At 42.5% G+C, this 15963-nt stretch overlaps 1 protein-coding gene across 5 annotated transcripts in view; it reads right to left on the bottom strand.

The window, feature by feature from the left end:
• The window catches only part of TOM1L1 (target of myb1 like 1 membrane trafficking protein), a 46366-nt gene extending 31988 nt beyond the window's left edge, over nucleotides 1–14378 (bottom strand). For 2 of the 5 annotated variants that reach the window (XR_013762471.1, XM_079131431.1), the window contains exons 1-7: nucleotides 14221–14378; nucleotides 11672–11756; nucleotides 10089–10167; nucleotides 4725–4874; nucleotides 3986–4111; nucleotides 3155–3250; nucleotides 2034–2150 (exon numbers count right to left, since the gene is read on the bottom strand). Coding sequence is in view for 4 of the 5 variants with exons in the window: in XM_079131431.1 (XP_078987557.1) it covers nucleotides 2034–2150; nucleotides 3155–3250; nucleotides 3986–4111; nucleotides 4725–4874; nucleotides 10089–10167; nucleotides 11672–11756; nucleotides 14221–14278 (711 nt within the window). In the remaining variant the exon portion in view is untranslated. Of the gene's footprint in view, nucleotides 1–2033; nucleotides 2151–3154; nucleotides 3251–3985; nucleotides 4112–4724; nucleotides 4921–9467; nucleotides 9682–10088; nucleotides 10168–11671; nucleotides 11757–14220 lie in introns of those variants that run through there. The other 3 variants (XM_079131432.1, XM_079131433.1, XM_079131434.1) reach the window with 3 other exon arrangements.
• Nucleotides 14379–15963: the final 1585 nt, after the last annotated feature.

The raw sequence follows: 15963 nt of genomic DNA, 5'->3' as shown, positions 1-15963 counted from the left end.
CAGGTATTTAGCAAATGAGGATTCTCTGGTCAAGTAAGTTTCCAAATGCCGGGTTAAACAAAGACTCAATCTTACTGTTAACAATGAACTTTACAAACCTCTCAAAAGAGAAAAAACAGTAGGCTTGAAGAGTCCCCAAGATCTTGTACAGATCAGATCTTACTTTAGGTTCCAAGTTATGTGTCTGCATCCTCCTCTTCTGTCTACACACCTGATAGGTTGTTAACTTGCTTGGGGAGACTTATAGAAACAGACCTTTTTTTCCCTAACTGCTCCTAAATTTAATAAGTGTTAAAAGGAATTCCATATTTTATTCTTCTGTTTTGAGAGGCCTCCCTATGTTGCCCAGGTTGGTCTTGAACTCCTGGGCTCAAGTGAGCCTCCCTACTCAGCCACCTAAGTGCTAGAATTACAGCCATGTGATGGAACAGCCAGCTAATAAGTATTTTATTTTATTTTATTTTATTTATTTATTTTTTTTTGGCGGTGCTGGGGTTCGAACCCAGGGCTTTGTGCTTGACAAGCAAGCACTCTACCAACTGAGCTATCTCCCCAGCCCTAATAAGTATTTTAATAAGTCTTAAAATTTAAAATTGATAATTTAAAGAACAAATGAATAGAATAAAAAAGTAAAGTATGTGAAAGCAAAGACACAGGACACTGCCCATGGTTTTCCTCCCATGTTCATGAAAGTCCCAATGTCCTTTCTACTTGTTTCTCCATAGCCTGAGTACTGGCCCCATTAAACCCCTCCTAAAATGTTCACCTTTCTCCTTGTCCCCACTCATGATGCCACCCATTCTGACAAAATTTTGTATTACAGTAACTTCTGGAAGCTGCGAATGAACTGTGGGGGTGTCTGAGCTATCTCTAAGCGGAGGTAAGCCCCTTAGAGAACTCTCGGTGTAATCTCACTGATCTGAGACTGCTCCGTTGCCTTGAGAAACATCCTGCTCAAAGAGAATTCTGTGATGCTGTGGAATTTATTGGCTCGGGCCACCCTACGTTCAAATGCAAGTCCCTGGAGGTGGAAAGAGAAACCAGTGCACCCAAGTAGCCTTGAGGCACCAGCACCTGGAGGAGGAAGAATTATTGCACAAGTAGTAAGTCCCAATCAGCCAACTTCTCCACAGCCTCTTGCTTTGTGTTTACCTTGAGGAACCCCTCCTCACAACACATTCCTTTGGTTTGTGTTTCACTATAAATAAAGCATTCATGGGCTTTTTCCCTTTGTTAGGATCAGACCCTTCATGTCTTTTCCATCCATTAAGCCCAACTTTCAATACATATTTCTTGCATCCTTTGTTTCATTTCTCAATGCTACTTTTCCAGCCTTTTATTTCCAGCTGGCCCACACCTCCGAGGCCTACTTATTCCCTCCCTGGGCAGGCTGCAGGTGAGCAGCATCTTTATTTTGTTGTTTACAAACTAATCTTGCTCACTAGACAAAAGTTCTTAAGGACTAGGGACAGACTCTTTATACCTATATTCCTTATAGTTAATCAATACATTTGTTGAATGGATAGATATAGAGGCAATTTTTTTTGTACTTAAAATAATGAGAAACCTCTCATGGTGGCACTGTAATCACAGCTACTCTGGGGCCTGAGACAGAAAAATCACAAAACTTAGAGGCAAGCCTGTCCAACTTTAGGGAGACTCTCCCTCAAAATAAATTAAGAAGAGCGTGGGAATGTAGCTCAGTCATAGCCCACTTGCCCAGCATGCAAGGCCTTGATTTGAACCCCAGTACTGCCAAACTGAAAAAACAAACCAACCAACCAATTATGTGCTAGATTGTATATGATCCAGGCCATAAATTATTTTTTGCAAGAAGGCAAGTAAGATTATGTCTAAGTTACAACTGCATTTCTGCTAAAGTCATTATTCGATCTTTTCTTCTCAAGTTTAGAAGTCATATAAAGTCAGGATGCAAGCGGAAGAACTAGGCAATAGCAGAGTGTCTTCCATCTCCAAAGCTCAAAGTTCAGAGAATGACTTCACGAGATACTCTGTCCCTGATCACACTGCACCTGCAGAAGCTCTAGGTCTTCGTAGTTCTCGGACCCGGGAGTATTCTCCATCAGTATGGCAGACATCACTCTCACGTTCATTTTCACCATGTCCAATTCACTGTGCAGCTTTCCAATCTGCAGAGGGCAACACAATCCCAGTAAGTGCACCACATGAAGAATGGCTATGGCTATCTTGTTTCTCACTCACAGGACTTATGCGGGAGGAGATAATGCAAATTTTCATATATTAAAACCCATTAAGTTTATACAAATACACACATTTAATTACTTTACAAATTATACTATCACCCTCTAAATGGTCTTGAGATTTCTTGTAATAAACCCAAAATTACCCTTTAGGAAAGTTAAAAATGAAGGGAGGGGGGAAAAAAGATTAGAACAATCTGGAAACAGGAGGAGGTACTAAGTACACAGTAGGAGAACCAAGAACCTGGGAAAAAACAGCAAACGTCACCCTGAGTTTCTTGGTAACCAATCAGAGGAAAGAGGAGAAAATTAGAATGTTAAGCATCCTCATAGCATCACAGGAAGAAGAATAAAAAGAAAAACACTTTTTTCTTCCTGGGTTAAACAGGAAGGGGGATTAATCACACAGATTTTCACATTCATGTAACATTGATAAGATTAATACAATAAAATTAATTGAATAATATTAATGCAAATCTTCAGTGACAGTTCCTTTGTAGCAGGACATAGTAAGTGTTACATAATTGCTCATATGGACCTCTGATGGATAGGGACAAAGAAGTAAATGTACAATTAATACAGGTAATAAAGACTACCACTTCCTGCTCTCTGAAATGATATACAGTCAGTCCTATCAGTAGGAACAGGAATCAACTGATGGACATAAGTCCCAGTCCACAGGCAAAGTTCCACAAAGCCCTGAAATCAACTAACCAAGCACAATTAAAAATGAGCTTTGGAATCAGAACAACTGGATTAATTCTCCTCAGAAATGAATTATGGTAACTCACAGAAGTATCGCCAAGCCATAGTCTTCTCTGCTATAAAACGGGGAATAACGCGTCTCATGATGTTGTTAAAAACAACTGTATATACAATGCTTAGAACTCAGAAAAAGACATAAACAAATACAGTTTTTTTGTGCTTGTTACCTGTTCTGGAACCAATATAATAGTTGAGTTCCTGGGAGGAATTACTGAAGAAAGAGCTGGTGCAGTAGGGACAGATGTTGGTGGAGTCAATGGGGTCTGAGAATGAAATGAGGAAATGTTATGAGCATTACAGAGCCACTTCAAGCCCAGTTTTCTGAGCTGACTCAGGCACTCTCAACCAAAGCTGGGTAACCCAGATTCAATCATCAAGCATATAACTTGTCCATCATTTTGAGAACAGCCCTAAGCAAATGACATGTCCATTACAGAGCAGGTATTCAACAGCATGCAGCTGCTATTAGGTTTACTAACTGAATAACAATTCAATAAAGTGTTCTTGGTTTTCACCAAGGGTGTGCATGATAAACCATCATATGAGATTATTGCTGCCCCTCTTTAGGTCATTAAAAACAAATGGTAAATAAATTCATATCAAGTTTTTTTAAGCCACAGTTGGCAAGGTATGTCCTCCACCAACGACTGCCTCCTTGAGTCAATGCCTCACCTGCAACCTTGGGTGGACAGCCCACAGCATGGGCTCTACGCCAGTGCTTCTCAACATCAATGTGCAAAGAAAAAAAACCCTGGAAACTTGTAAAAATGAGGATTCTGACTTATTTGGGCCTGGAGCATTTCTAACAAGTTCCCAAGACATATCCCAAATACACTGAGCAACAAGGTCTTAGCCATTGTTATTCTACAAGATGTGGCCATATCCTTCCAGTAAACTCATCTTTTTGTTCAAGCTGGTTGAGCTGGGAGTCCCTTACAATATGAAAAAATCCACATAACACTTTTTTACTCCACCTGGGTCAAAGAAAATCCTCCTACCTCTTGTCTTGCTGTTGCAGCTTCTGCATCTGAGGAAGGAAACCGAACACCTTTCTTAAGCAGGTCCAGGTACACTTCCTTTACTTCACTCACATCTACACCTCCTGGGAAACCCTGTGACCACGTCTGAGTTCAAGAGACAGAAAGTTCTGGAGTTAAAATAGCAGCAAAAGCAGTTCTCAAACTCATGATGTAAGATGAAAAATTCACAACTATGTCCTTTATTATGAAAGACAAAGCTACTTCTGAATATGATAGACAAAATACTCCTTTTCAAGGCTAGGATATTATAAAAGACTTTACATCCTCAGAATCCCATGCTTCGACATCTTGATAGAACCATAAAATAGATACTATCAATCACTTTTTGCTGTGCTAAACACAGAATGAATAGATTCCAAAATAATTCCAGTAACTCTTTTGCCAAGTAACCTCGAACTAGTCATTTATCTACTCTAGAAGATAGTTTCCATATCTACAAAATGAACATACCCATCACTGTCTTTCCTTACATGGATAAAATAGAAACTGAATGGAAAGTAGGGAGATGACTACAAATTCTTCAGGAAAAGGTTACTATCCAACCCCAAGAAATTGTTAGGTCACAGAAAGTAAAGGAGTAAGAATGCTTTCTGGCTCAATCCTAGGTTATGAAGGATCACTGAAACAATCAGAAAGTATCCCATTAAATCCCTAATCTTAGAAACATACCATCCTGTGAAGTAGACAACACACTCACCTTAATGAAATTCAAGATTCTATTCTGAATGTCCAATGGTAAGGTGTACTTAGGATCCAACAGCTTAACCAGACTGTCTTTAATGAATTCCTTCTTCACAATCAAAGACTGGAAACTTGGACCACAGTTCTGCATGCACATGTCAATGAGCTAAATAAGAAAAATCAAACAGTGTATTTCTCTGGCAAAATCACCCCTGAAATATAAGGCAAAAACTGCTAAGTAATGATTTCTACCAGCATTCTAATTAATAAACATTATTTACTTTCTACTATAAGACATGACAAAATGTTCAGTTCTAAGGATATGAAGAAGTATAAGCATAATGTAGCTAGCTATCCAGGGGCTGGGCTGGGTGGGGAGTGGGGATACTACTATCACAGCATTATCAGCAAAATAAGGTAGTAGATGCCACCTGCTAAATGGGAAGTTCAAGCAAAACACATGGGCTAAAGACAGCATGACATCTGTCACAGTTTATCTGGGGAAGGCCAGCTACGTTCTTGTTGTCCTGCTTTTGTTAAAGATCACACATCCTTTCATTCTCAAATATTATGGTTTTGATAATAAACTGCACAGTAAGCCTAGCTAGGCTTGACCTTTTTAGGCAAGTATGGATTGTTCAGGACCAGGTGGTCTTACAAGATTTTTGGAAAAGGCTGGTCCTGAGCTGGGTTTTGAAAAATGACTAAGAAAAGTAAAAACGAGTATACAGTTATATTTTAGACAGACCAATGTTGCTACAGTTTGGATCCGGAATGTCTCTCACAGGTCCATGTGTTTAAGACTTGGTTCCCAACTTGGTGCTATTGGGAGGTGGTAGATATTTCAGTAGGTGGAAGGACAGAAATTTTAGGTCATTGCATGTGTGCTCTCGAAGGCTATTGTGGGTCTATGGTGTGTGTGTCTCTCTCTCTCTCTCTCTCTCCGTCTCTCAGTCTCTCCCGCTTCCCAGCTGTGAGGTGAGAGGTTTTGCACTGTCCTGCAAAGAAGTCAACCTCACCCCAGGCCTAAAAGCGACAGTGCCAACCAATCATGGACTGAAACCATGAGCCAAAATAAATCTAAGTTGATTATGTCAGGTATTTATTACAGTCATGAAAACGTAACTAACACAAACAGTTTGGAAAAAAATATAATGGCGGTGGTAGTGTATGAGTTCTGAGCAGGAAGAGAAGTCCTCTGATTTGTCTCCGGTAGTGGCTTCTTGATACAGGTAAACTGGGAACTCTGCAGATGTAGGATGAATAAAGTCTGTCAGGATGTCATCCAGACTGCAGAGAAATTTATGTGGCAGTGTAAAGCGTCTGGACATTATCCTGAAGGCAGAGATTCCTGTTAGTCTGTCACCATCACACCTCTCCCTGGAGCTCAGGGCAAAGGATAGTGTGTGCAAAGTAGCATTCTGCAAAGGCTGTCAGGCAGCGCTTACAAAGGAAACCGGAGCCTCTGAGTCTCACTTTTTCTTATAACGAAGTGAATGCTGAATTTCTTGCTAAATAGTCCACAAATCAACTTTTGTCTTTTGGATCACTGATATTTTATGATAATGGGTAACATTCCCAGGAGGCACACACACAGAATTGAAGAGCCAACATGAAATTCTGAGAATGTTAACATCTGGAGATCAGCAATCATGCCCTTTGTGTTTTCCCATTGGAATCCAGGATGTCAGGATTAATTACTTCTATATCACCTCCTCCATTATGTCTCCAGTACTCACCCCACAGCCCAGTTAGATTGGTCATAAAACCTACTGTGGCAAATTGGAAAAATTATATATGTTGCTTTTACATATTTTGCAAACTGACTTTGGTGTAGATGTGATTAGATAAACTATCTTGGGAATTAGGACAACCAAGAGTCCATAATCTCAGGTGTGATACAGAACCTAGGAGCCAAGGGACCAAGAGACACCCAAGTGGGTGACGTCAAGCTTCACTGATCTACTCTTGTGCTCAGCTAGAAGTCACTTATCTGAAACCTGGGTATCCTTATGCAATATGGACATGAACGCCTCCACCTTCTTGTTAAGGACTATATAAAATGTAATGTATACTGACAGCCTGTCATGAAACAGGAATTGAATAGATGGTAACCATTTTGATCGTTTGCTTCCATGGAGAAGTTCCTCCTAAGAGAGAATGAACTGATCAGCTCATACGACTATTTTCTTCAGAGAGAGCTGAAAGAAAAAGAGCTACGTGGCTGTTTTGTTTCTCACAGTAAATTGTAAACCAGGCACAGTGCCAACAATCAGGTTTCAAGGCCACTGGAGGTGAAGACTATACCTGGACTACCAAGGTATTGTCACCTTACCCTACTGTGACACCCACAGGAGAGACTGCGGCCTCCTCAATTCCTCTAACTGCTGCTGAAGGGAGAGCCATATTTCACAGGACTTCACTACTTAGTGAGTATTCCACAAAGCTCTATTAATTCATTGATTCTCAGGAACCTGTTCAACCACTTTGCTGTATTTGACAATGATCCTTGCTGAGATCTATCACAACTGACTCATTCAAGAAAAGGTCAGCTTCTGGCTCAGACCAATAAAATCTACTAGCAATGCTTTTTAAAACGAAACTGGATTCAATCTTCAGTACCCAAAACAAACAAACAGAAAAAACAAAAAAAAAACAAATAACAATAATAAAAAACTACTGACTTTTTGGGCTGGAAATGTAGCTCAGTGATATGGTATTTGCATGCATAAGGCCTTGGTTTTAGTCTTTAGCACAACAAAAACAAAACAAAACAAACAACTGGTTCCTTAATAAAACTTACAGTAAGAAATCATAGTACAGTCGGATCCCATCAAGGACCTAATCAAGACAAACAAGTCCATGGAGAACCAAAAATGGCAGATAAGATGAAGAACATGTATAATTGACTTTGACAGGTTCTCATAACTTCATGTGATGAAATGGAAATGTCACATAGGGGGATTTTTTTAAAGACTTTATTGATAAACTTATAATTGCCTTTGACAGACTCTGGGTGATTCTTTCTGTGACTAATGTCCCTCATAATTCAGTTTGGCTTAAGTGAATTCTGGAGCCAAGCTGTAAGCACACCTCTGCAAGGCAATGACTGGTCTGAGGTGGGGTGCCTGAGCCATTACATACACAGCCTGGGAAATCTGCATGAAGGTATCAGAATCAAAGGTCTATTTAAAGGGAATTCAAGAGAAAGTATGTATGTCCTCTGACCTTAATGAACTCTGACCCTAACAGCAAAGTTTGTATTCTAATCCCTACACTGTGACTCATCTGCATTTCAGTACAGGTGTTAGATTTCCTTGTTCTCACAAGCTGGCATGGCAATCAAGAGGCGGAGGCGGTAAAGTTAGGAGGTGGACAGGGAACACAAGCAGCTAGCTCACAGCAAGGCTTGAGTGGTCAAAGTTAAGAGCAGGAACAGTGTGATCCCCAAAAAGGAACAACACTCTGGCATAACGCAGCTTCCTCAGGGAAGGCACTGTTCCATCCCCAGAGGGAAGAACCCATCATGGAGGAAGAGATGGAGATAGAGACATGCAACCACTGAAGTGTCACAAGATGGACACAGTACAGAAAGAGGCAGACCATTACAAAGGATAAACAACTGTGAGTTGAAACAGAGGAGGTGGCACAAATTCACCTCCCTTTTCTTCCTCACTCAATTTTCTTAACGTTCTGCAGCCTTGAGATATCCTGAATCCACTTCAGTTTAGGGCCTATTTACAATGGTTTCTATCGCGGCTCTGCAATCCCTTCCATTAGCCACGGAGGCTTCCTGGATAACAGGAGAAATGGGATGAGTGAGGTGTGGAGACAATCATTAATTCAGTCAACACCCAACAGACTGGTGAACCTGCACAGGCATGAAGGAGCTGAAGACAAATGAAACACAGAAGCCTGTTCTTTTCAGAGACCTGATTCCTCCTTTGAGGAGCAAAGTAGTTTGGGGCGAGGGTGTGGAATTTAGAATCTGAAGACTGGGTTCGAATCCTGCCTATGCTATATAATAGCCATTTAATCTGGAAAAAAAAATCACTTAACCCCTCTTCGTCTCACGCTTGCCACCTGTGAAATGGAATTACAACACAATCATCTCTGTGGACGTCAGGAGTATCAGTCAGGTGCCAAGCATTTCTAAAACTGGTCCATCGTTTTGGTATTTCCACAGAAATGCTTACTCCCTTCTCCCCTCCACTCTGTGATCCTTTTTGGGGATCACACTGTTCCTGCTCTTAACTTTGACCACTCAAGCCTTGCTGTGAGCTAGCTGCTTGTGTTCCCTGAACTTGTCCACCTCCTAACTTTACCAATACTCAGTGTGATATTACCACTCTGAGGTGGCTGCCACAAGGTAAAGATACAAGAGAGGTCAAAAAACGAAAACGCTTCTAAACTATATTCAGATTCCCCTGTGAAGGGTTTCTCTGGTGACTGCATCTTGAAGGCTGTTCATTTCTTCTCATTCGGTTACTCTCCAAGCACACAAGATGTGATCCATCTTCTTCCTTATGAATCTAAAAACAGGGAGCAGTGCTCACATCTGCCCCGTCATCCCCCTGATCAACTCTCCCACAGCTCCTCAGAGCAGCGTGAAGCTGGCCAACTAGTGCCGTAACCATGCGTGGTCTGGAGCTCAGCAGAGGTCAATAAGGCATGCAGAAGAAATTGGAGAGCTACACAGCTCAGTCTCAGGCAGCAGGCAGGGCTTGCAACACATATCAAAGTAGAAAGGGCAACTCACCAACGTGACTGAAGAGGTCATGTGGCCAAGAATGTGGGGGAATGGGAACAAGTCACATAAGAGACCACATCCAAATCACAGACAGCACGGTGCACACAACTGCTTAAATCAACAAAGAACATTTTCCCAATGATTCCAAGCAGCAGAACTTGGTTCAATTAAAGGAGCTGCCAGCACGTGGGATTCCACAAAAGCGTTCAAGTGAGGTAGACAGCTAAAAGGGGGACATTTTTCAAGACTTGAATTCCACCCCCCATCTTCAGTTACAGTTAATTAAGACATGCCCAAACTTCTTGACTGGTTCAGCATCTACAAGTTTTTAACCACAAGTTCCTATCTCCTGACTGGGAAAAACTGATGCTCTACGAATACTCTTTCCACAAAACTAAGTACTATTGTCATCAATTAAATTGTTCTGCAATTCTCTATAAATGAAGAGATTCAACTCATTTAGTACGTAACTCTTCACTAACATAATCATTATTTCAGAATATTTGTGTGTGTGTTTGTATGTATACATGCATAGACAGATTTTTCTCAACCCAGGATTAAAAAAAATGGAATTATAAGTTGGGTATTCTAGAAATCCCAGAGTCTTAATTGGAATATTCAAATACTTACCGACAAGGTAAGCTGGATTTCTTTATGATTGTAGTTTTTAGAAATCCTTTTCTTCAAAGCTTTCACTGCATCTTTTGGCCTATGGTAATAAACACAGAAATCATCAATTTAGGTATTCAAACTGTCTTTCTGAAAATCAATATGCATTGTGAAAAAAGGAATGTCTAAAGAGCAAGAGACCAAGGTCTGGTTTCTGCTGTACCATCTTAGGAGATGATGTACCTCCTCTTACCTAAATGTCCTCATGGATACAATCAGACAATGCCACTTACCTTATGGTGGGAATCAAAATATTTACCTAAGAGTATTATCCAGAAAGCACTACTCACGAAATGTGCTTACACCCATTTCCTCTACCAATACGTAGATCCAGTTTACAGGAAATCTAACTTCCAAGGCAATGAAAGTTACCACTTTAATTAAGACAACTGGCATTTCCTGAGCACCCTTCCAGGCAAGGGGATGTGGGAACAATTACAGCAAATGAGGTCAGCTTCTGAGATGCCTCAATATCATGTTACAAAGGAAGAACTATAAGTAGAGGGCTAAAATTTACTAGATTCTCTTTACATATTAGCAGTGAAGAAACTGGTCTTCTCAATGAAAAGGTTCACAGATGATGTAAACATGGTGAACAAGATTATAGAGAGAAAAATCATAAACACTTAGTGCTAACAGGTTACACAGCACTTTCCATCAGTACGTGATTGACAATTAAGTTGTCATGTTTTCTTCTCAACAGGAGCTAGAGTAAATCTGGTCAGATATCACTTTAATACCTATAAGAAAATTAACAGAATTGGGTCTTTTATAATAATCTGCAGCTAACTAAACTCAAACTAGCAGGCCCTTCTTTTATAATATTTTTTTTAGTTGTCGATGACTATTTATTTTTACATGGTACTGAGAATTGAACCCAGTGCCTCACATATGCTAGGCAAGCGCTCTGCCACTGAGCCACAACTCCAGCTCTTCTTAATGATTTTTCTTATAACTTCTAAAGCTTAAAATGTATATTAAAAAAAAAAAATACATTCTTTAAAACATACACAGTGTGAACATGGCTGAGTTGGCATTAAGGAGAAGAGAAAGAACAAAGCAAAACAAAACAACCTGTCCTATGACAAGGAAGAAAAAGACTGTTAGATCATTTCCTGGTAATAAAGATGGAGTGCCCAGAGATTGGTCACCACCAGGAGTTAACCAATTTCTGGATAATATTTTTCAGTTACACAAAATACTGGCAATCAAAGCAGAAAAATTCCTAAGGAAGGAAACAATCTATCTCTTTTTTTATCTTTTAAAAACAAGGCATCTGAGTCTCACAGAGACAAACTTTGAAACTGTTAAGGAAAAGGCAAAGAGGAGAGGGGAAAAATTACAATGGATTCTCAGATATTCCACATGCTGTAGCAAGAGCTCCCCCAATATGTCAAAATCTGACATCTTTGAAAGGTAGAGAGTCCCTAAGGGATGATAAAAACCCTCTTTCAATAAGAAAACCAGAGTTGGCAAGAAAAAACATGCTGTAGATCTGATGCTTCTTATCAAAAGCAAAAGGACGAACACCACACTGAACTCACCCATCCTGGGTAGTGTTAATTATGTCACAGATGTGCATGAACTGGCCCCAGTCTTCGGTCTGAACTCCAGCAAATGTAGCCTTTTCTGCAAAGAAAAAGCTGCTTGTGTTGAGTCTGAGTTATGACAGTGAAAAATGTCTGGTCTCCCTTAAATAATCTGCCCCAGGGTGTAATAGCAAGTACCATTAAGTTTATATAGGTTGAAGTACTTCTTTTTTTCCTGTGAACAAACCTCAGTAATTCAGGAATCACTCAGAACTCAAGTTCAGAGTGCTGCTGTTGCAACAGTAATGGGTGACCTATTAATGAAGACTACATGCATAACACCTGGCTACAGGGCCAAAGCAGGCCAGCCAGATCTCCATTTACACATCTTTCAGAGAACAGCACTACAGCTTATTCAGCAGCCACCTACCAGGGGAACTACACAGAGCTAAGACTTTTATTTTCCAATCTCATTTAACCTACTATTGGATATGACAAAATAAACTGTGAGAGGTTAAGGAAATTACCCAAGGTTATACAGCAAGTAGGAGGTAGAACTTACACTTAAATCTGAAATTGTTTTTGTTTTGTTTTTTTAAATCATTTTTGGGAGGGGGTGAGAAAAAGGGAGAGAAATCAGAGACTGATTCTAAAATCAGTCAATCAAACTGGAATCCCAGCATTAAATAATCAGATATTTTCCTCTTTCCAGACATTCTCTTCAAGAATACAAAATATTAAAGCAGGTGTAATTGTGCATGACTGTATCCCAACTCCTGGGGAAGCCGAGGCACGAGGATGGCAAGTTCAAGACCAGCCTGGGCAACTTAGCAAGAAACTGTCTCAAAATAAAGAATAAGAAGAGCTAGGGATGCAGCTCAGTGGTAGAGCCCTGCCTAGCATGTGCTGGGTCCTGGGTTTGATCCCTAGTACCTCAAACAAAATGCTATGTGGGAAGGGAAAGACCCTATGTGAATGAGTTCACTATCTTCCTTGGAGAAAGGGGTCACCCACAAGCATGAAAATACACACTGTTTTGAGGAGAATGGAGACAAAACAATGAAAAAGGCCAAAGAAGGAGAAGAGCTTGGTTGGGAGAACCCCCAAGTTTAGTTTGCGTCCCATCCAGGAGAAGAGCTATTGAATTTGGCACCAAATGGACAAAGCTGACCAACCCTGCACTCTCAGGCATATACTGTTGTTCCATCTATCAGATGTTTTCTCCGAGTCCTGGCTCTTCTGCCAACCTTATCTTCCCAGAAAACTCCTATTCACCCTTCAAAGGACATGGCAGAGTTCATCTCTCCCTTTTCATATGTCTATGTTGTTTTACATTTTTCTTCTAACGGTCTCATACAGAAGTTACTACAAACTTGTCCGCCCTATAAGAAAATGAGTTCCCATCAGATGGGTGTGGTGATGCACTCCTATATTTGGGAGGCTGAGGCAGGAGAATTGCAAACCCCAGACTAGCCTGAGCAATGTAGCAAAATCCTGTCTCAAAAAATACAAAAGGGCTGGGGATATGGGTTAGTGGTAGAGCCCCCCAGAGTTCAATTCACATTACTGAAAAAAATTTAAAAATAAAAGAAAGCGAATTCCCGGAGGCTTAAGACCATGTTCCATTTTAGCCTGGCTGGGTGCCTGGTCTCATAAAGATGTGGAAACTCAGGTTCAGAGTAAGTGGTGTGTTCCGTGTCACACAGCAATTAGCTGAGCTGGAACCTAAACCTTCCAAGTCTGAGCCTCCTTGCTCCAAGTACCAGGTTCTCATGATTTCATCATCCCACTAAGTTCCCAAGAGACAGTTTGCCTGGCTTTAATATGCCCAGGTGCCACACCCCGTTCCCAAGGGAGGAATCAAGAAAAAGAGGGAGAAGTGAGCTGGTGTTGGTAAGAGTCCAACCACTGACTTCTGCTTATACCTACAAAAGAGAGAGAAATGAGATAGGGCGATGCCTACGTGGTCCCACTCTGGTCGTGGAGGCATCTCCAGCTACCTCCTTGACTCTTTCCTTCCTCTAACCCAGTGTCAAGCATTTTCATTCTCTTTGTTTACCTCAAAAGACAACTCAGGTTTGCTGAGCTGGAGAGACCTGTCTCTCACAATGAGATCACCGCAATTCACCTCTTCCAGCCGCCTTTCCCTCATCTGTAAAATGGGCATAATTGTATAGAACAACACTACATGCCCAACGGCCCGCCTGTGAATGCACTTTATGAATAACCTTCCTCTGGCCCAACAAGTTTCCAGCCTCTCCTTGTAGAGGCCCCAAAACTTCACGCCGAAGCTTTGTGGTTCACCTGTTCGGTTCCACTCCCCAGAAGGCAGAGAAAGAGAGACTTTGGGGAAAAGGAGTTCTACGGTGAGTCAGCCCAGAAAGTCGCGGGAAGGGGCCTAGTGGAATGCGGGTGCCCGGGGAAAGCTGGGGGAGCGGAAGGATCTCCTCCAACTGGGTCCAACTCCGTCCCCCGCAGGCCGAGAGCGGAGTCGAGCGGGAACGGACCCCGCGATCCCCAAAGCCTGTCGGCCCGCCCGGGCGTCTCTCCCCGCGCCGCCTTACCTATGAGTTGGCCCACGGAGGTGGCGTAGGGATCCCGGTGACTCTTCCCAAACGCCATGGTGGCCCCAGAAAGCCGGGCCCAGGAAATCCGCCTCCGCCGCCCTCCGACTCCCGACTCCTCCCGCTCGGTGCCCCTGGCTCCTCCTCTTCGCGGGCGCGGGCGGAGGCGGCGCGTCCTGCGGCCGCTGCGGGGCACCAGGCGCGGGGCGGGGGCGGGGCGGGGTCTGGGGCGCACCGCGCACCTGCAGCGGGCCCGGCGAGGGGCGGCGCTGCGGGCAGCAGGTGTGGCCGCGAGCACCGCCCGGCGCCCGCGGGAGGAAAGCGGTGCCCGCCCCGCAGCCTGGCGCGCTGCTCGGCGACTGGCAGAAGCCCAGCGTGGGCGGTGGAGACCCCGGCTCTGCTCCCGCCGCTTTCTGGGCAGACTGCCGCCCTTCTCTGCGCCCCTTTCGCCGCCCCTGGTAGGCAAGAAAATCCAGGGTTACTAACACAAACCTCGGGATTATTGTCGGATTTAAGGGAAGGACATAAACCGCTTAAGTCATCCATAAAATGCTTAATCGTTGAATAAATTGAATAACTAGAAATATGCATCCCACTGCTGTCCTCCCCCTAGACATCCGGGAACCAAGGCGTGGCTGTCCTTTAAAGCTGCGGGTGAGGAGGGCAGACAGGTTGGCTTGAGTGCGAGTTCTCCCAAGCGGCGCCCTTTTGTGTCTCTGCTGTTTCCAAGAGGGACCACACAGGGCGCCACCATAAGAGATCTTGGTTTCTAACCCTTTCTCCTAGGGACTGTTTTCCAGCCCGGTTGAGAGGTTAGAGGGACTTTCCTTCTGCTCTGGGGGGCATTTGGCTTCAGGGCTACTTTGGAATGTAAATCTGAATTTGAGAAGCCCAGTTGTGTCTTAGCAGAACCAGAATTTCTTGATTTGCATCCAGTTAACCTCGGATTAGCGATGTTTACAATCTGGTGAGATGGGGGAGCCTGCTGGAGAGAGGGTCCTCACATGAGATGTCAGTTACGCTTAAGATGGGTTACCTGAGCCTGTGGATCTTGCTCCCTGAGGTCAACTGAGACCCAATTTCACAAGTCTCTTTTTTTGGCCCTGGATATGGTGACTAGGAAGAGCTGCGGGACTTTGTCTGACATATTTTAATACAGAGATCAAAACCAATTGCAAGGCGATTCCAAGCGGCTCATATTTTTCATCATCTCTATTTCTGTTGTTTCCATTTTTAAGTGAGTAAATACCTCAGACTCTAAAATCTAGAATGAAGCATTCTTCTTGTGCTAGTATTTCTCATAATGAGCTCTTGACCTACCTGTAACTAATATTCTCCACCTGCTCATATGGGATGACTAGCTATTTCACATGGTGCCATTCGTCAACTTTAGTCATCACTACAAGTCTCTGCTGACACTGTTGAAAACCTCTTTTGTGACATCACCAGCCTACTCTCTATTTCATGTTATAGCCTCTAGCAAAATATTTTGCCTTCTCTGCAGCCTGCAATCAAACAACCTTGAAGAGAAAGTCAGTTTTAGGTTAGCCATGTGTTAGCGTCATTGCCCTTCCTGAGTGAATGAGAACTGGGAAGGAATCAAACATCCACATAGACACTGCTACTTCTCTGTGAAAGGTTGTGTTTTTTTTTTTTTTTTTTTTTTTTTTTTCTCCTTCGATTCCCTTAAATGGCAGGATCAAGGCACCCAGGACAGAAGACATAGCAGCAAAAGGGTGTTTC

Source organism: Sciurus vulgaris (assembly GCF_902686455.1).
Source record: "Sciurus vulgaris genome assembly, chromosome: 3".
NCBI lineage: Eukaryota > Metazoa > Chordata > Mammalia > Rodentia > Sciuridae > Sciurus > Sciurus vulgaris.
Note: the sequence above shows the minus strand (reverse complement) of the source record. Positions and strands in the feature narration are given on the sequence as shown.